The sequence below is a fragment of the Anser anser genome (genome assembly GCF_964211835.1).
Source record: "Anser anser genome assembly, chromosome: 3".
Lineage (NCBI taxonomy): Eukaryota > Metazoa > Chordata > Aves > Anseriformes > Anatidae > Anser > Anser anser.
Window position 1 is genome coordinate 108,752,494 of NC_139722.1, and position 20,345 is coordinate 108,772,838.

Sequence of the window (20,345 nt, forward strand, 5' to 3'; positions counted from 1 at the left end):
TAAAGAGCCCCTGCTCCTGGTTAAGAACGTATGAGGAGTGGAAAATTCAAATTAAAGACCCATCTCTTCAAGAAACCTATTTCTGGTGGTGATGAAAGAAACATGGTGCAAGGCCTGTGTAGTGGTGGCAGCAGTACCTCTGGTCCTGTCAAGGGCTGTAGGTCCCTCACTCTTGGGCTGTTGTATTGGTTCCCATCCAATTGGTCTCTATCTGGAGACCAATCTTTCATCTCTTATCTCTTCTGGATATCCTCTCACCTCTCCATACTCCCTGCTCCCATGAGGTCATGACTTAAGACAAGCCATGCTAAAAACACACAGCTGATGCACGGCAAGCAGGCTTCGGTGCCCATGGACACAGTGAGTCACCCCTGATCTCCTGGGGACCTATTTCATGTCCAGCTGGGCCAGCTGGTGATCAGCTCACATGAGACAGAGCTTGTTGCAGTGCCTCAGAGGCAGGCAGTGTGTGGTACCCCCACACCATAAATCATGGTGCTTCCATGGGGCTATTCCCACAGCCTCCTTTCCTAATGTGGATCTCCCTCTCAAAAACCACAACGGGAAGAAAGGGCTCTAAAAAGAGAAGGTGCCTTGTGCTGGGTCCACTTGAAATGGATGTGCTGTGTGCACACGGGATGATTTCTTTGGCTCTACCCCAAATGGACAGTTTTACTGTGACTTTTGACAACTTTTCAGTGACGTCTCAAAGTCCAAGGGAGTGGCTGTATGAAAAGCCATGGGAAGCTGAGCTCCAGAGACAGAGACCGCTTCTCAAGCTCATGTTGCTGCTCCTTGGTACATAGCTGCTCTGAATGAGCAAACTCCATAGAAAAGATGAAATTTGAAGATCTCTTGCTGGAAATTGGTGGCTTTGGCAGATTCCAGATTTTGATTTTGTTTGTACTTTGCCTCGCAAGAATCAACCTTCCCATGCATTTTCTGCTGCACAGCTTTCTTGCTGCTACCCCCTCTCATCACTGTGCAATTCCACACCAAGAGGCGTTTGTGAACCTCACCATGGAGGAAATTCTGCTCATCAGCATCCCCCGGGAGCCTGATGGCACCTTCAGGTCCTGTGAAATGTTCTCACAGCCTCAGTTTCACCTACTGCTCAATTCTTCTCTGCAACCAGAAAACGACTCCGTCATCCAGAACTGCCAGCATGGATGGGTCTATGACCACTCACAGTTCACCTCCACCATCTCTACCCAGGTAACCCCTGGTCCATGATCTAGGTGAAAATGAAATCAGCTCAGTGCTTTGAGAAGCAGATGGAGAGATGTTAGGTGCACAGAATCAAAGGGGAATCTTTGCATTTTAACCTGTGGAAGTTGTTCAGTGAAGATGACCTGGGATGGGGAAGCTCTCTGAAGTTCAGTTAGTCATCAACATTTCTCATAACGAGCATCTTGATTTCTCTGGGCGATTGAGAAACTGGTGTTGTGGGGAGGAGAGATACATCAGATTTTCTCTGCTTGGGCCACGTGGAATTTGCACAAGATTACAACTATAAGGATTTCATTTTAGCCCGTGACTTACTTTCCTGATTCTCCTAACACTTCATTACTTCTCTTCCTCTGTCTGCCTCTCCTCCCTGATCTCCTGTTTCCCCCTCTTCTCCCAGAGATCATACTGCCTCTCTTACTGCCCCCCCTTGTTTTATCTCTGCCCCCTTGGCATAGCTTTGGTGTTTCACATTTGTTGAGCATGTAGCCTAGCTGGGAAGATGAGCAGGACAGAGGGAGAAATGAGGCAGAGGAGGGCATTCACTCCCCATGCCACCCAGCCACTGATTGGGAAGTGCTTGAGCTCACGGGGCACCCTGGGAATGGGGCAGCCAGCAGGCATGGGGTGGTAGGGATGGATGGGCCAAGTGAAAAGGGAGGAGGTGGTACAGAGCACAAAATGGTGGGACAGCAGCAGCAAGGAGGGTGGGCACAGATCATAGGATACAGGGAACAAAATTCAAAACTCTCCCAGATCAGAGCCCAAAAGAAGTAGGGTTTGTGGTGAGGCAAGGACGATGCTTCAGGAGCAAGGTGGTGATCAGCTCACAGCAAGCACTCAGCAGAGCAGGGACAAGGCCCCTGGAGACACTGAGGACATCACCCAGCTCAGTACCAGCTCCAACCTCATGCCAGCAGAGGGGTTCAGCAGCCATAGAGTGGAGACCCCATGGCAAGAGGCTGGATGAACCTGGCCTCGATGGGAAGGCAGGGAATCCTGGTAGCAGGAGCCCATCATCCCCAGCAGTGCCACTCAGGGAAACAGCAGAGCGAGGACTTGGCTGCATCACCCCCTCTGAAAAGCTGTAGACTCGCAGTGTACTCATCCCCCTGGAAAACATTTCACAGGTTTAGGAGTCCATCAGTCCAACTACCAGCAGTGCCTCTTGCCATCAGCCAAGAAATGTGCTCTCAAAGGGCCTCCTGCTGAGGTGCAGCATTCTGGCCAGACATAACCTTGAGCCTGCCCAAGGTCCCTGCCCATCAAACATTAACCACCAGCCTTCTGAAATGCTCTGCTAGGGCTGACAGTGATGCCTCTGGGTGTTAATACTTTACATGCAGGCTGTAGTTTTCTTTCCTTGAAAGGCAACCCAAAGCATGGTAGATCTGAGGGAAGGGGACAATTTGGTCAGACAGAAGGCTGATGGATCCTAACCTAGAGCCAATGCCTCCTCCCTACCACCCACCACCTCTAGTTCTGGCAGGCACTGAGGTGAGATGGGCACCAGATCTGCACCTGATTTCTACACTGTTTCAGGGAGAAAGGTGTAAAGCACCCTTGGAGGAAAGGCAGGAAAGGTGCTCTGCAGCAGAGGTGCTGGGCTCAGAGCCTCGTGACGCCACATTCAAAGTGCAGTGGCCTCGGGACATGTTCAAGGGGACACGGCCTCCTCTGGAGTCTTTTGTGCTTGCAGGCAGAAAGGTTGCTCAAGGTCTGGCCAGCCTTTTCAGAGAGACTGCAAGGCTGGGTTGATGATTAATTTTAGTTTTATCAAGTTACACTCATATGGAAAATTAACTCTGCAGCTTGGCCACAGCATTCTGTAATGATTAGCGACATTTGCACCTCCAAGAAAGTAAAATGATGCTCATTAACTGAGTTAAAAAGAATGCCTAGACCACTCTCTTTGTAAGAACTCAGTAAGTTAGCCTCAGGAGCTAGTGTTTAGTCTGACTCCTCTGCCTTCTTTCTACCCTGCACAGACAACTTTGAGGAAATTGGCCAGGGCAACAGTAACTGGATATCAGCACACATAGAATCATAGAATGATTTAGGTTGGAAAAGACCTTCAAGATCACCAAGTCCAACCATCAGCATGGCCTACCGCGTCCCATCACTAAACCATGTTTGTTAGTGCCATGTCCACACTTCTCTTAAAATACCTCCAGGCTATGGACTCCACCACTGCCCTGGGCAGCCTGTTATAATGCTTGAACACCCTCTCCATGAAGAAATTCTTAATGTCCAATCTAAACTTCCCCTGGTGCAACTTGAGACCATTTCCTTGCATCCCAACACACCCTGAGGTCACTGCAGTGCGGCACCCTGCAGATGCCCATCTGGTCAGGTCAGTCCCCAGAGCATCAGGATCTTGATGAGGAAGCTAGCAGAGAAGTGCACCAAGGCAGGTTGAGAACAGTTATCACAGGGGTCAGGAGAGGAAAAAGGGATCTCTTCATGATGGAGTGGTACCCAGGGAAGCTTTCTCCTGCTCAGCAAGTGTCCACAGAGAGGTTGTCACAGTGGGGCTTAACAGCTGGAAGCCTCTGAGCTTTGTAGGTTGCCATTTTACATTTTTCAGGACTCTGGCACTGTCCTGTCTGCAGCTCCATGCACAATTCTACATCTCAAACAGATTTGGCTAATATGAATTGGAACACGAGATAGCTGATCACTGGAAGGAAGGGGTGAGAATGGAGACAGAGTTTGAATTGGGCACTAAGTGTCATTTTGGACTTGTGTTTCAGTGGGACCTCGTGTGTGAGCAGCGTGGACTGAACCAGGCAACTGCCACCTTCTTCTTCATTGGCGTCACAATCGGGGCCGTGGTGTTTGGATACCTTTCAGACAGGTTTGACACCTTGATTTGGAGGCTGTTCCTCCAGGGCTTCAGTTTCAATGACAAGGCCTTCACAAACCTGTGACGTGCAAAAGGCAGTCAGAGGGGCAGAGAAAGGAGAAAACACAATCATAAAGGGAGAATTCAGCCTTTCACATGAAAATTGGATTAAAGTCATAACTGAGGAGCAATGCAGGGGCTAAATGCTGAGTGGTGGCCACCGACTGGTTCATGGGGCAGCCAGTTAGGAGCCCACCAGGGAAGCAGTTCTCTGGCCATGGTTAGGAGCAAGATGCACTGCAACAATAACACTGACCCACTGCATTGGGGTCAGCACTGCTGTAGGAACAGTAAAAACTAAAAATATCCGCTGTTTATGGGACCTATTTCAGGAAAGATAACCGTCTATAAAGGAGAAAGCTGGTTAAAACAAACAAACAAACAAAAAGTTAAATCCTTGCAAGTTATCTGGAAATTGGTTAAGGACACACAAGTGAGGGGTCAAAGCAAATGCATGCCATGTCTGAAACAGAGTTTCAAGAAAGAAAAGATTGACTCTGCTATTACTAGAGAAGCAGGGTAAAGGAGGTTGGTATAAGCAGGGAGGCTTTCCTTGAGGAAGAGCTAGGGCAATGCCTTGATGAGGAAAATAGGAACAAATCTGCTCTCCCTGGTTAAATGTTAGAATGTGATAATGTAAACTTGAAAAAAGTCTGAGTGACAACCCAGAAAGGTCATAAATTAAGAAATTAAGTATTTTTGCAAATAGCAGAAACAGGAAACCTACCAGAGAATACACAGAGCAAGCAAGCAAGCAGGATGTGCCATTCACTCTACACTATTCAATATTTAATGTCTGAGCTTCCTGTGCAGGAAACTATTTGATTCCTTCCCAACTTCCTTCCTCTGGGAGTAAACAAGCATTAGGGTAAAGTAGGCTACAAGATCACTGCATAGCATAGGGAAACCAGCTTCCCAGTACGATGCTCCCAGTTACTTCTGTATCTTTGATATCTTTGCTTATATCTGTATATTTCTGTGAGTCTCAAACAGTGTGTCTCAACTTTGTGTCTAAAAAGGTTTAATAGCACTTTTGTAGGGGGAAAAATGAGAATCAGGAAAAGGAGATAGACAAATTAAGGCAGAGAAAAGCTTTATGTTAGAGAAAAATGAAAAATAAACTGTTTTTTAAAGTGAATTGTAAGGGGAAAGAGCCCATAGATGATTAAGCAATAAAAGGAGCAACAATAGGGCTGTGGTGTGAGACATAACTGAGTTCATGCTCACAGCGAGGGAACATGTAGGGGCAGGTGCCGGAGCTGGAGCCTTCTCAAGAGAAGACCTGCCTTGAAATGAGCTGGTAGAAGAAGGCGTGGAGAAAATTCACAAAATGAATGATGATAAACTGCCAGGACCAGGGAGTGGTCATCCCACAGTCCTACAGGAACTTTAGGATGGAAAAAATGAAATATTGTTGGCATTGTGTGACCTCCACAGCAGAGGACTGGGAAGGTATGAGGTATCAAATCAGTTTTTACACCAGTTCCCAAGAAAGATCTTGGGAACTACCAGCCAGGCAGCCTGGCATCTAGCTATATTGGGCAAATTGGCTCAGAAACTATTCTGAACAATTGAGCCAGTGGCCACATGACTTTTTCCTCTTTTGCACAAGATTCATACTTTACAAGCAGTCTGTATTTCTTTGAAGATGTTAACAGATATGTGAACAAAGAAGATATCATCTACTTGGATTTCAATAAGTTTCCTTACAAAAAGCTTCTAAAGAAACTGAGCTGCCCTGCAGTAAGGAAGAAGGTCCCTGCTTGGCTAAATAATTGATCAAAAGCTGGGAAAGAGAAGAGAGGTGTAAGTGTTCAGTTGTTACAATGTAGGAACACCTCTGGGGACCTGATAATTGGATATGTGTGCTTTTCAGCATTTTTCTAAATGATCTGGAAAAGAAGTAAGCAGGGAGGTGAGGCTGAGTGACAAAGCTGGACAAGACAAACTCTGAGCGTGGAGAACTGCAGAAGGATCTTACAAAGCTCTGTGAGTGGATGGAAGCATTAGAAGACACAATGTCAGGGTAGATAAATATAAAATAAATAAAGAAACAATTAAAATTTCACATGTAAAATAGAGGCCTCTGAGCTGACCATAGCTGCTCAGGAGCAAGACTTCAGGGATATGATAGAAAGCTTCAGGCAAACATCCTCTCAGCAATGTGTAGTGGCTGGGGAAGCGAATTTAAAAGTAAGAATTATTAGGAAAGGAAAAGAAAGTTAAAGAGAACGTCACCATGCAGAAACATGCATATGTAGTGACCCCACATCTTGAATACCATGTGCAGTTTTGATTTCCTCCTCCCCGTCTCTAAAGGTTAGAGTAGAAGTGGAGAAAATTTGAAGAAGGCAACAAAAAAGACTAAGTTTTGGCTTGACTTCCAGTTAGAGAGACCGGACCCTTCAGTCTGCTAAAGTTACAGGTAAAGAGGGTTTGACGTACTCTTGTGAGCAGCCCGGAGCAGAGCTGACTGCACTGCCCTGCTGAGCTACGTGGGCACAGGCCCTGCAGGAGAGCAGGTCACATCAGGGGATGGTGCTGGGGATGGTGCTGGGAGCAGGGCATCCAGTAAATTTGCAGGAAATTTGGCAGATCCTTTTTCCTGATTCAAGTGGGAAGGGTCCTTACCTTGCTCAGCTTTTCTTCTGTTTGTCTCTTCACATGATCTTGATGTGGGATCGAGCCAAAACGCCTAAGCAAGCCCAGCATTTAAGCATATTTGTGCCCTGATTTGCCTCCCCTGAAGATGGTGTGCCAGGAGCTGCTGGTGGAAGGACAAGTGCAGTATTTGCTCCAAAAGCACTAGGAAAGGGGCCTGGGACTGACAGAGTGGGGATGGGAAAGAAGAGGTAAAGTTATGAAAGGGCAGGTCATGCCACATCCCTTAAAACACAGCAAATGTATTGAGCACTTTGTGTTGGTTCCCCACGACACTCCAGATACAGCAACCAGTCTCCAGTCGCTCAGACTATTTTTGGAAATCCAGCTGTTCTGAATCAGTCAGAACTTTCTTGTCATCCATTTGACCACCCCCAGTGAACTTCCACAGGTTATGAGTATTATCTTTACAAAAGCCATGCTGATTCTTGCACTGTTTACCTATCTGTGTGTCTAAGAATTCTTTTAACATTATTTTTATCCATTTTATCAGTATCGATGCTAGATCTGTTAAACCCCAGAAGTCATGCCCCACACCTTTGTAAGACACCAAAGCTGATGTCCCCTTAGCAAACTTCCTTCTCTCTAACAGAGAAGAGGTCTCACTTCCTTGTGCTAATCGTAATGCAGATATTTCATCTCTAGTGCTTTGGGGTGAAAACCATCTGGACCTGGCATTTTGCTACACTCATGGTTCACTTTGTTCTAAGATCCTACAGACACGCGTTTGAGAACACCTCTGCTGACAATTTTTACCCTGGTAAACCCTCCAAGCACCTTTACTGTGAACATATATATGCGAAAAAATAAATAAATCTGTTATTGCCTGCTCTTTTCCAAGCACCCCTTTTATGCCTTTTCCTTGTACCTCACTGGTTGTGCGATGCTTTGGCAGACCTCCAGACTGGGATATTTGTGAAAATGGCTTTTTTATTCTTTTTTATGCTTGCGCAGTTTGCTCCTTTTATTATATTTTCCACATTTAATCATTCAGAGGTTGGTCTTTTCCAAATCTTTCTCTCTGAAGACAGTTTTAACCGCATTATTTCTAGCAGCCTTCCTGTAGCCTGCAATTCAATCCTGCCAGCTTCCCTCTGGTTTCCTTAGCAGGTGGCATGCATTTGCTGAGAGAGTCTAGTAATGGATCCATAAATAGCTGCCTTGTGCCCTGCAGGGAATTTTATGTTTTGATATGCTTCTTGCTGTATTTTTGAGATATACCTTAATTTCAAAAATGTACCTTTTTTTCCTAAGCAGTTACACTTTTGGAAGCTGGATGCAGTTTAGGTGGTTTTCTGGATGTTTGCTGCTCTGATCCAGCTGCATTACAATGACTTTTGCAGACTGGGTCTGCTTAAATTTCAAAGCAGATCCAGCAAACTGCCTAGGCCAATGCCATGACTCATTTCTTCTACAGTAGATTCATTAACTAGCTGCTGCACGAAGTCACTTGTGATAACTCTTAAGAACGTTATTGTGGCATCGTGTCCCAGCACATAATTTGACCCCACCAGGGTAATGGTCTTTGCCATCATCCTTATCAGGTGGCCACTAGGAGAACGTCAGAATCAGGCCAGGGTTTCAGTCCCTATAGACCGAATGTTACCCATTGACAGAGTTAATTTAATTTAATTTTAAGTTTTTTAATTTTATTTTTTTTTAATTTTTTAAATTTTCACAGTGCTCTCTCCTCCTTCTCCTTTGGAGCAGGGGCAGCATCTGGTTCCAAGGGGACGATGGAAGGAGGAGGAGTGGGGACAGCTATTGGAAGGTGCAGGCTGTGCCAGCAACACAGATTTTCAAGCTGGCATCTCTCCTTTTCAAGGTGGTGTTGAATGGGGAGCCCATTATTATTATTATTATTATTATTATTATTATTATTATTTTGATAATTGCTGCTCTTTCCATTTGGGAGATTTGTGCCTGGTGCTCACGGGGCAGGCTGACCGTCTGTAGTGGATCACATCACTGCAGCACTGGCTATATCCAGAGCAGTTTCCCCCCTCTGAGGCATCATGTAGTCTTTGCAGAGTAGGCAATATTTTCACTGACCTCCTTGAGTCTCTCATTTCACCATTTGAAACCCTTCTCCTGGACCAGGCTTCCAGCCTGTAAGTAACCCACGACTGTGATTGTGGCAGGTTCGGTCGGAAATCCATGCTCCTGCTGTCGCTTGTGTTCTCTGTCGTATTCGGGATGCTGAGTGCCGCCTCCGTCTCCTACAGCATGCTGGCCATCACGCGGACCCTCACCGGGATGGCTCTGAGTGGTCTCTCCCTGATTGTGTTGCCTCTGGGTAAGTGTGAGGTGTTTGTGGGTGCCTGGCTGTGAGGGGGTGCTCCTGGCAGGCACTGGGTAAGCAGGGACTCGTGCAGCACGCAGGCGTGATTTCAGTATGGGCAGCCAAAAGAACAACCCTCTTGGGAAGATCCAAGCATTACAATTTAGTCCAGTTAATGCTTTAGCAGTCTCATCAAAATATAACAACCACTTATTAGTGCTTCTGTTCCAGCATTAACACTTATCATCCATGCTGCCCAATTCCTGTTAAGCATCATTAACCGTGCAGTAAAAGCCATAGACAAATTATTGTCCCTTTTCTTCTGATACAGGGTTCTCACTCTTCAACCACAATTACAAAAATTCATCAGCGTGTCATGTCCTCAGCAGGAGCAGGATGGTGTGTCATTTGCAGGGTGTTTCTTCCTCCCCAGTCTTGACTTTGCAGCAGTTGTTTTCATTATGTTCCTGACCCGTATTTTTAGAAAGGCCAGGAGAAAGAAACAAAAAATAAAATAAAATAAAATAAAATAAAATAAAATAAAATAAAATAAAATAAAATAAAATAAAATAAAATAAAATAAAATAAAATAATAAAATAAAATAAAATAAAATAATATAATATAAATTAATAAAATAAAATAAAATAAAATAAAATAAAATAAAATAAAATAAAATAATAAAATAAAATAAAATAAAATAAAATAAAATAAAATAAAATAAAATAAAATAAAATAAAATAAAATAAAATAAATTTTTTTAAATCACTCAAAGCTAGGCAAAACTCAAGCTGAAGACTTTAATTACTTAGATAATTAAAACAAGCTCCAAACTCCAAGCTACCCAGCAGAGCATAGGATGACTTTATAGATGCAGTTAGGACATACTAGGCAAGAGTCACTCTACTGTAGAGCAAGCTATAGGTGCAGCAAAAATTTCCAGAATTTTTGCAGATACAACCAAAATCAAGCTAAACACACTTCAGGAGTGGACAAGTCCTCACAAGACATTACACGTCCCAAGGCCTGCTATGGCTCATTCCTGTTATAAAGTCTGATGCCTACAAGACAAAGTAGAGCCTGGGAAGGACATTTATGATTGTTAGATGCTGTAGCAAGATGTCAGGATCTTTAGAGGAAAATTGACTTTTAGTTCACACACAGAAACAAGCAGACCACCGTTTGTTCTGGTTTTACATGTGCATTAGTATCTGTTCTCCATGAACACCTGTTCAGCTTAATATATTTCTTTAATGTGGAATAATGAGTGGGCAGAGAAATAGGAAACTATGCAGACAAGGTACAACTGGATAGTAAGAAAAAAAATGAGTTTAATGAAAAAGACCTCTTGAATGCTGCTGAACAGGGTAAAAATGTATCATCTAAGGGGTTTTAGCACCATTTTTTTATTACTGTATGTCCAGCATTTCTTCTTTTAAGGCTTTACTTTAATTGCTTACAGCTTTGCGGGAGGTTAAGCATTGTGGATGAACGTTTAAAATGTGCAAAATGTCAGCCAAACAGCAGAATTCTGCTGGAGGAAAAGACCAGGGATGTTGCCTCACTTTGCACTTCTTACAAAGTCCCGCAGACCCTTCCCTGGAGAAGTCCTGTGTGTCCCCGCTGAACGCTGCCTCCCTCTTGCAGGGATGGAGTGGGTGGACATAGAGCACCGCACCTTCTCTGGGGTCCTGACCAGCATCTTCTGGAGCATCGGGAACATGCTGCTGGCCCTGATAGCCTACCTGGTGAGGGAATGGCACTGGCTCTTAGTCGCCGTAACAGGACCTTGTCTTCTGAGCATTATCTACCTGTGGTGAGTGCTGCGCCCCGCAGCCTGCTGGCTGGTGGGGATGGCGGCGGGCTGTGATTTGCCTCCCCTGCCCTGTGAGCGTGGCAAATATCACAGTGCTGGTCCTGGGATGGCAGGCCTTGAAAACTGGAGGGGCCTGGGTTTCATCTCTCCTCACCTCTGCTGAGGTCGGGAGCCAAGGGTGCACCACGGCTTTGGGAACATGGAGGAGGCAGGAATGAGGCTGAGGCCAGGCACAGATCTTTGCATTTTCCATGGCCTTTCTCAGCTGTGTGAACATCCTAACTGGTCGAATACATCAGCTTTCTGTGGGCTATTTCCCACCTGTAACTTTATTTAAGGAATATCTAACATCTCTGAAACTTCACAATGGAGAGGTGGTCTATTTAATCAAAGAAATTATTTTTCCTTTTTTTTTCTTTAATATAGCAAGAGAGACTAAAATATAGGGTTGATTCACTGATACTGTCACTGTAGTGTGAAGTATGTTGGATTAGTTTATTCAAAGACACAAAACAGTTCTTTGCATGAGCAACTCCATTTCCTAGGTGGACAGATGTCCCTTGTTGTAATCAGCAGAGATATTCCCACAACTGCATAGATCTACCAACAAAATCTCAAATAATACTCATGAAAAAGGGGATAGAAACTGATGCTGTTGTTAAACAATGGCTCAAAAATAGATGTATCCTTTCCCCAGTGATTAATGCTTTCTGGCAAAGTGTATCATCTGATATTTTGCTGATCAAGTACAACACAAAAATATGTGTTCCGCTGGCTTTTTAATCTGAGGTTTTTTGCTTTTTTCCAAGGACAACTAGCTGTAAAAAATTGAATCATGGGAAATGTTGAAATTCATATAAATACATTTTGACCCATCCTTTGAAGGATAACTTTCCTTTTTTTCTCTCTCTCTTACATTAATGCCTTTTATGGAGATGAGTTCTCCAACAAATTATACTGTAGTCTGATCAAAATTCAGGCACCCAAGAAGTCCGTGATTGCTGGATAATTAAAAGTCCATGAAGTATGGGATCAAAATCAAATTTAGCACATTCCATGGATATTGTTGACATGGCACCACAACTCAGTTGAGACATTAGACAACCAAATGACATAATATACTCTGGAGATGGTGACAAGGTGTGCAAAATGTCATTTTTTTATTCTTTATGTTTTCCAAAGTATTAAAAGGTTATGGGAAGGAGTTGAAAACTTTCCAGAAGTCCAGTTCTGCAAATGTTTTTGCTCCATGCATCCTTTTTCATCTACTGATTGACTAGATTGAATAGTTTATTAGCTTTACTGTGGTCTGACTTGGGGCACGTAAATCACCAACAGCTTATAGGGAGCTGGTCTCAGATCACTCCTCTGGAAGACCCCATTGAGAGATTTTGACAAATATGTGATCTCAGTAGACCTCTTACCTACATATTCCTTCAAGCTTCTAAATTCTGTGTTTAGAGACACCCACCTGTCATTGCCCAGAAGCTGCAAAAGAGCAAGCAGAGGAGCAGTGGCAGATTAGGGAATGAGTATTGCTTTAATGCTCACCACCCCTCCTGATGGTGAAGCAGGAGAAGTTGGGTCTCTCTTCTGCAAGGAATACGTGGCCCGTATTACCAAAATCTCTATGACACACTGCCAGGAAAGGATAAGCGCTTAAATTATTTCTTTAAGGGCAGAACAGCATGCGTGTGTAAAGACAGTGTCCTATTAGTCTTATTATTTTCATGCACCACAGTTTCTATTTTTAGCTGAGGTTGAAGTCTCACAGAGAAGATCCCCTCTCTTTGGCCAGGGCCATGTATGTGGGGTGGAAAACACGGAGCGCCAACAGGAATGCTGTCTTCTCTCCTCGCACCAGGTGGGTCCCAGAGTCTGCCCGGTGGCTCATAGCCAACGGCAAAGTGAAACAAGCTCACAAGCATCTGCTTAGATGTGCAAGAATGAACGGGATGAAAGACTTCGCTCTCTCACCAGAGGTGAGAAACTGAAGATCCAGACACATATCCTTCCTCTTCCATTTCCTCTTTCTCTCTGTTTTAATTCTATTTTATACCTGAAGCAATGCTCACAGCCTGCAATGTGATCCACAGGGTGCCATAGTCCATTTTACTCTAGAAAGCACTTATACCCACTGCTAAAGAGAAAACATCAGCTCAGCTCACATAAAGACATATTAATAGCATGTACTTAGTGTATTCATTGCACTCAAGGTACTGTATGCAGTGATATCCCAAAATATGAAGGCTACTCCACCTTAGTCTGGAGAAATAATCTTGTATTTACTGTACATATGCAATGGAAGATTGTTGGCTGTGGTGAAGTCAGCACTCATGAAAATCCTTCACAGCCAGGCTTGGATGGCTGCACATCTGTCACCTCTGAATTATTAGATCCACATGATTTAAGTCCTGACCTCCTCAAGAGTGACAAAGCTCAGCAGTAAAATCCAGTGGGTACAGAAGTTTGTGGCTCATTAAACGCTGATATTTTCTTTAATGTCCTCTGCTTTATCTCTTACCAAAGGAGGAAGATGGGAAAACCCAGCACAAGCACACAAGCCTTGTGCTTTGCCACCACGGTCCAGATGTGCACACAGTGCTCCAGCATCCCCACCACTCTCTTATCCTGGCCACTATGCCATTTTTAAAAAGCAGTTCCTTAATATTTTTTAAGAGGTGGTTAGCCTCTTTGATTTACAATAGAAACGTGTTGTTTAATCATGTGAGGAATTATGAGTTTAGGTTGTGGCAGGCGGGAGCTAACTGTGACTCTTCCTTGCCTTTAATCAAGCCAGTAGCTCTGACTAAATGTGTAAAAATAACAGGTTAAAACCCCATTCATTCAGCTTTGGCTTATGACTCTGTATTTCAGAGTGCAGCATCACCAGAAAGGACATGGGATTGTACCATCAACCTACTCTTATGGTTAGGAAGTGTAGCTGGGGCTTCCCCACTTGTGTGGCCTTGCACCAGGTCACACTGGACCATAACCACTGGACCTTGATCAAGAAAGGTTTGCAGTTGTGACACCTTGCTGGATTTATGAGGTTTATAGAGACATGCCTGTTTTCTCATCTGTATCCAAACATGCAGCCAACAGATGACTGCCTGATTTAAGGTTGCTTGATTGATTTGACCATGCTTCAGTGTGTTTTGATGGCTTATTAAGATAACAACTGATTTTCCTTATTCAGAAGACTTTGATTCTGCGAGACATATAAATCTCCTGATAATTGCACATTACGTTACTGATGTGCTCTCAGATTTAATAGCACTGTCTTATAGAACTCATTAAGTAATTTCCCAGTGTGATTTTTTTTTCAGTACGAAAAGTTTTGTCACTCTTCCAAAAACTGCAAAGAATGAAAGTCTCATAGTATGCAATTAAACATAAAAATCTTAGCTCTTCCCTAGCTGAACATGCTGTTACTTACAACTATCCTCCTCCTTTTCCTAACATTATTTCATTTTGTACAGTTCTTTTAAACCAGAGAGCTCTCTGAGCTAGGATTTCTCTTTTATTAGATATTTCCAAGCCCCCAGCCTCCATAACCGTTCAGCACTGTGTTAACTGTAGGTAATGCTAAAAGCCTGCAGACTCCCTCACCCTCCTTCCTCCCCAGCTATCACTGAACCATGTGCTTTTAAAATTCTTTGGGGATTCTTGTTGTTCTGGCTCTCCCAGTTGTCCTTCCACATGCTAGGAAATCTGGCCAACAATATGTAGTAGATGTCTTCCATGTTAATGTCTTATATTACCCAGTTAAATAGCAAATCATGCAACTTAAAGAGAGGACTAACTGCCATCAGGGTTGCTTGAATCTCACATTGAAATTCTCAGCATTGCAGAAGTGGTCTACTATCAGTGCTATAATTCATCCTTCGTATCTGGATGAAAAGACTTATTATTTGCCTCTGAAAAAGGCAAAAATAGAGCAAAAAAGTAGAAAAAGGAAAGAAAGAAAATGGGTATACTGAAATAAAAGAAAAGCATGGGTTCAGCAAACCACTAGACAATGTGTGAAAGGATCATCCAACAGGCAGACAGCTCATCTGGTCCAGAGTCCCTGAACTGCTGGAGGTGGTGGCATTTTGGGTGGAATATCTCTGTGTGCTTGCCCTGCTCTCCGTGGGCTCCACTGCAGGATGCTGTTGGAGACAAGGCACTGGAAATGACCCTCAGACCCAAGACGCTGCAGCTCTTCTTCATACATCCAGCCAAGTTGCAGGCTCACAGCATAGCTCTGTGGTTGTGATTAAGTCTTTATGCAAAAACTTTGTTGTAGGCTTTGCTTTCTCTGAAGAGAATATTAATCTGAGAATACGTCACTAGTTAACCAGACTCTCTCCTCAAGGTTTCCTTAAAATTTTTCAGTTTTAACAGTCCTACCCCACATTTGCTGATGATTCTTGGGCATGGCGAAGCAAAGCCACGTTGACATCTCTCCCAAGGTTAGGTGTCCACATCATAGCTGTCTCCAGTCTCCTTTAGAGCCTTGCAATCTAATGAACAGAGTTGATGGAGTTTAGCATGCAGTTCTTCTGACCAAATGCAGCTATTTGCTCTGGGATGAAGTGACTCCATCACTCCCATTGGAGCTCCCCATTAACCACACAGTGAGACTATGCCAACTAGCTTAGGTACCTCTGCCTGCACTGCAGACCTGCAGTTGTATGAATCTCTCACATCTTAGCCAGTGAGCACAAATTGTGAACTCTCCTGGTACTTGTCCCTAAATCAATCACAAAAATAATTTGTCAATAAACAATCTATTCTTCCTTATTGGCAAGGCTCACTTCTCAGTGTTTAGCTTCTTTATATATTCAGGTGGACATATTTTAAATATATAGATGTATAAATAATCATACTTACATAAATGTGAGAATAAAGCATGCAGTTCACCGTTAGCTCCTGCCTGAGACCTGACTCCATGGCAGGCAACTACTTGGGGAAGAGGGTGGAAATGGCCAATGCTGACTTTGCTAACATCACAATCTGCTGCAAGCCTTGTTGCCACGTAGGGTATGCAGGTAAGAAGGGGTGAATAGATGAAAAAGGGGTCTAAAATGGCAGACAATCTATTAAATATTGTATGAAGACATGCCTCTGATAACGTATGTCCAGAGAATTGTTCTGCTATAGGAAAGTATGGAAAACCCAATGTGATGATGGAGCTGGGAAGGATGACAGGCCCCAACCTCTCTAGGGTTTCATGTCTGGATCTTGAACGTACAGCAGCTGAGCTATTTCCTTCTTTCCACCTCTCCCAGGCCCTCAGAATGATCACAACAGACAAAAAGCCAGGAGAGAGTTACTCCTACATCAGCTTGTTCAGGACACCAGTCCTACGGAAGATCTCTCTGTGTTCTGGGGCAGTGTGGTAAGCAGTGTCACTTTGCAGAGGGGATTTATCCTGCACTTGCCCAACTGTTTTTCCCTAATTACCATCTTCACACACTCCTTGCAGGTTTGGTGTTGCCTTCTCTTACTACGGCATGAGCATGAAACTAACTGGCTTTGGGCTCAACATGTATCTCTCCCAATTTGTCTTTGGCATCATTGAGATTCCAGCCAAGATGATCGTGTACGTGCTGGTGAATCGAATTGGACGACGGCAGAGTCAGGCATGGTCACTCATCCTGACTGGACTATGCATAGGAGCCAACATCATCATTCCCAAATGTGAGATGCTCTTCTGCTATATGCAGCACTTGCTAAAGGGGAGGTTTCCATTCCACGCAGTGCTAGAGAAGGAGAACCATAGATCTTGTCCACAGGCAACTGTGTACAGAGGTGTCTTTCATCTTCAAGGGTGACAGTGGGACAAGGCTGCTAATGTGGGCTAGCCCATATATCTGGTGGCAAAAGCTGGTCTCCAGTCACTGTGAAGTGGCTAGTGAGGGTCCAGTTATGACCAGGTTAAGCGTCTTTAGTACAGACAATGTCCAGTGGGAAACGTTGGGACCTATCCTTTCGTCAGTTCAGCTTCCACTCAGGATAACAGTCACCAAATTTTCAGACTTGGATTCAGACCTTGGATGCACTAGCTCTAGGGCTATTAGGCTTTCTCTTTATTTAATTATTTATTTTTGTAAGAGCATTGAACATTCGTTCCTTTTGCACAAGAAGCCTTTTCCTAGCTGTTGCTCTTCGACCATTGTCATAAATGTCTTTTCTTTCCTCCCAGCCTTCACTTCCTTACGCTCTGTAGTAGCCATTACGGGCAAAGGTCTCTCAGAAGCTGCATTCACCACTGTCTTCTTGTACACCTCTGAGCTCTACCCCACCGTACTGAGGTAAGAGATGCCACCGCCTGAGTGCACAACCAGACCCTCAGTGGGATGTCACCCCCTGGTCTTTGGCATCAACACAGCAAAAGATGCTGTTGGCTAGACTGCAGGACTGGTCCCTTGCCTCTAGAAGCAGCAGGTTCTAGGGATTATATATCGTACTCATGAGAAAGGGGCAGTGCGGGTGGGCTATGTGGATAGGGAAATCTATTGAAAGGTGAGGACTATTCTGTATGGGCACATTTTTGAACTCAAGGGATCTGTGCTCAATAAAGTCTTAGTACCCTGCGATAATCTGTTAGTAACTGCGAAAAGACCCAGGAAATAATCATTCGAAATATCAATTTTTATAAGGGACGCATATTACCACATGAGTTTGACAGCCTTCTGGACATCAGATGATACTAAAGCAGGGATTAACTAGCCTTTCAGGAGGAAAAAGCCAGTTTATATGAAATATCCAGGTACTGGAAACATAAAATTAGGTGCAGTACCAGCATGGTTTGGGCTATAGCAAAGACTGGTGGAGGAAATCTGTTTCTTGTGGAGTTTTTTGTTTGTTTTGTGAAAATCTGGAGGAAAACAAACAAAAAAATCAACTCATGGATTACTGCATGGATCATGGTTTACTTCACCTCTGTTTCTCCCTACCCAGAGTACCTACAGTCCTCTATCTTTCACCGGTCTGTTTTATGTGGGAATGGTGCATACTTAAACCAGAGTTTGCAAGGTCTGGTATGAAAGAAGTACCCATATCTTTCTTGTGGTCTACTCCACCATGGTCCCCTACCTTTCCAGGCAGAATGGGATGGGATACACCTCCTTCACGGCACGGATTGGTGGGGCTTTGGCTCCACTCGTCTTCCTGCTGGATGACGTGTGGAGGTCTCTGCCCGAGGTGACGTACTGTGGCGTGGCAGTGTGCTGCGGCTCGGTGGCCTTCTTGCTCCCAGAGACACTCAACGTGCGCCTGCCTGAAGGCATCGAGGACATCGAGAAGACACAGTGAGTCAGCTCCATCCTGCCCTGCATGTGGAGTCTGATGAGAAGGGCACAGAGACGTCCCACTCTGCTGCCTGTAATTCCCCATCCATGGGCGGCAGCAGATCAAGGGACAGCCCGGTAGGGATCAGGACTGTCAGATTTCTTGGTCTTCTGTCCATCAGCCTAAATATGCCTTCTTTTCTTCCAGGGTGAAAGAGCCATTACAAACCGGCGGTCCTGAGGGCATGCCGTTACAGTCTCTTCTGAAGTGAGCGACTCCGTGGGACAGGCACAGACACTGTGTAGGACTGCAAAACTGAGCCACCCTCTGACCTGCCAACAAAAGAGCCTTTACCATCCTCCTCGTCTCTCGCTGCAGGAAAGTGGGGCTGAGGGCATATAAGGAAGGGTGTGGATCATGAAACCAGCTGGAGGGAGCTAACCCCTCTCTGTAGTGTGGCCAGGAGCAAGAACACTCAGGTCTAATAGGGTCTGGAAATGCAAGGACCCTGTGCTTAGCTCTTCCAGTCTTTGGCCTTGATGGACTAGCAGCACCTTTCAGATTACTGCACAGCCTTCCAGAAACTACAGTCCATTGGTTTACAAACCACAAAAAAAAAAAACAGCAATAAAAAACAGAGTGTGAATTGTACAAAAAAACGTCTGAAATAAATCTAACTGGATGGTGGATAAACCATAAACTGTAGCTACAAATATTTCTTGAATTCGGAAGTGGTCTGGAGATTTTCCACACTGAGGGTCAAAGCTAGCAAAAAGTACATGCAGTAATTCCACTGAGAATGGGATATCTCCAAGCATTTGTCCCAAATACACAAAGAAGATGTATTTTTTTTTTCAGATTATTTAAATCTAGTTTATATGTGATATCCTTTAAGAAAAAAAAAAATCATTACAGGAACTTTTGAATGTAATATTGAGTAATTCAGTAATGGATTTCATTCTGCTTATTGATCTAACACATTGATCTTAAGTTTAGGAAATGCCTTTGCATCTTGTACTTACTTCTGCAAATAACGGAGACAAGGCACCAACTATAAATCTGGAACCCTGACAAAGAGCAGCTTTCTAAATTGGGAAGAGAGAATGACCTCAGCATCTGAGTCCCAGACACACCATGATTCCCGGGGCTTTGATGAATTTTAAGCTAAACCATGCACAGGTCTATTAGGATAACACAAACCAACAACGCATCCGAAAACAGATGAGGAGCCCCATCAAATTCTAGGTCGAAGAGCGCCTCCTAGTAGAAATGAGCTGCATGGCGAAATTTTGCCCGCATTTTTGCTTTAAGCAAACAAAAGGAAAGCAGATTCCTCATCCTGAGACTGAGACATATAATTTTGTGTATTATTTCTGTCTCAAAGATTGGGTCAAATAGCCATTCAAAATCCCTGAAAAAAAAAAAAAAAGACCAATTCCCTGTGTGCTACCTTGTGTTCACTGGAGGCAGATCATCGCTCTTATATCAGCAAGTTGCAACACGCTGAGATTAATAACAGACCATAGTATTATTTCAGAAGCGCCCTATGCAGAACACTTGATTGGGATCCTTTTCAGAGTATTGCCCTAGCTACAGCAAATACCTGAAGGAGACACCCCAGGGTGCTTTTGCAATGAAGGAGCATGCAACCTTTGATAAAAGAATGTGTTTATTAGTGGTAATTTATTATTTTGGACAAGCTTGACATCTCTCACTAGGTCACATTTTGCAGTTGTAGGTTTTCATATCTTTTCTATATACCTGTGAGTATAGTAAGTTATATCTGTAGTGCTGTCATCAGTTTTGGAACTGCATATATCCATCATGCATTTTATCCATCCTGGTAGCTGCCATCGAAGCTGGAAAGGAAGTTTCTCCTGTGTTACCAGATCAGCGTTAGCAAAATAATGTTGCAGCACTTTCTTCTGAGCCATCCAGGACCACGTGAAAAGAAAAGCTGCAAAACTCACTTTATCACAACCTGGAAAGTGTCAGTTCAGAAAAACTTTCAATAAAGAAGGTTAATTTTTTCTCCAGAGTGGGAGAAGGATGGGATTTAACGTCCTGATGTATTCCCCACCTCTACAGCCTTGTCAAAAGGAAGACAAGTGGGGTCCCAAATGACTGGGGTTGATGGTTCCCATTCTCACTCTGCCCATGCAGGAGCATACCCACA

The 20,345-nt window shown here is 44.0% G+C and overlaps 1 protein-coding gene across 2 annotated transcripts; it reads left to right on the top strand.

Annotated features, from left to right (window-relative positions):
- Window positions 1-715: 715 nt before the first annotated feature.
- SLC22A7 (solute carrier family 22 member 7) lies at window positions 716-18,869 on the top strand. Of its 2 annotated transcripts, none has more exons than XM_083828571.1 (10): window positions 716-1,215; window positions 3,981-4,084; window positions 8,935-9,089; window positions 10,720-10,888; window positions 12,753-12,870; window positions 16,165-16,274; window positions 16,362-16,576; window positions 17,082-17,190; window positions 17,983-18,189; window positions 18,377-18,869. In XM_083828571.1, the coding sequence occupies exons 1-10, from the start codon at window positions 838-840 to the stop codon at window positions 18,438-18,440; spliced, it is 1,629 nt and encodes a 542-aa protein (XP_083684697.1). In that variant the 5' UTR covers window positions 716-837; the 3' UTR covers window positions 18,441-18,869. The 2 variants fall into 2 exon arrangements, with proteins under 2 accessions (XP_083684697.1, XP_083684696.1); XM_083828570.1 differs by having other exon boundaries at window positions 736-1,215; window positions 9,019-9,089.
- Window positions 18,870-20,345: the final 1,476 nt, after the last annotated feature.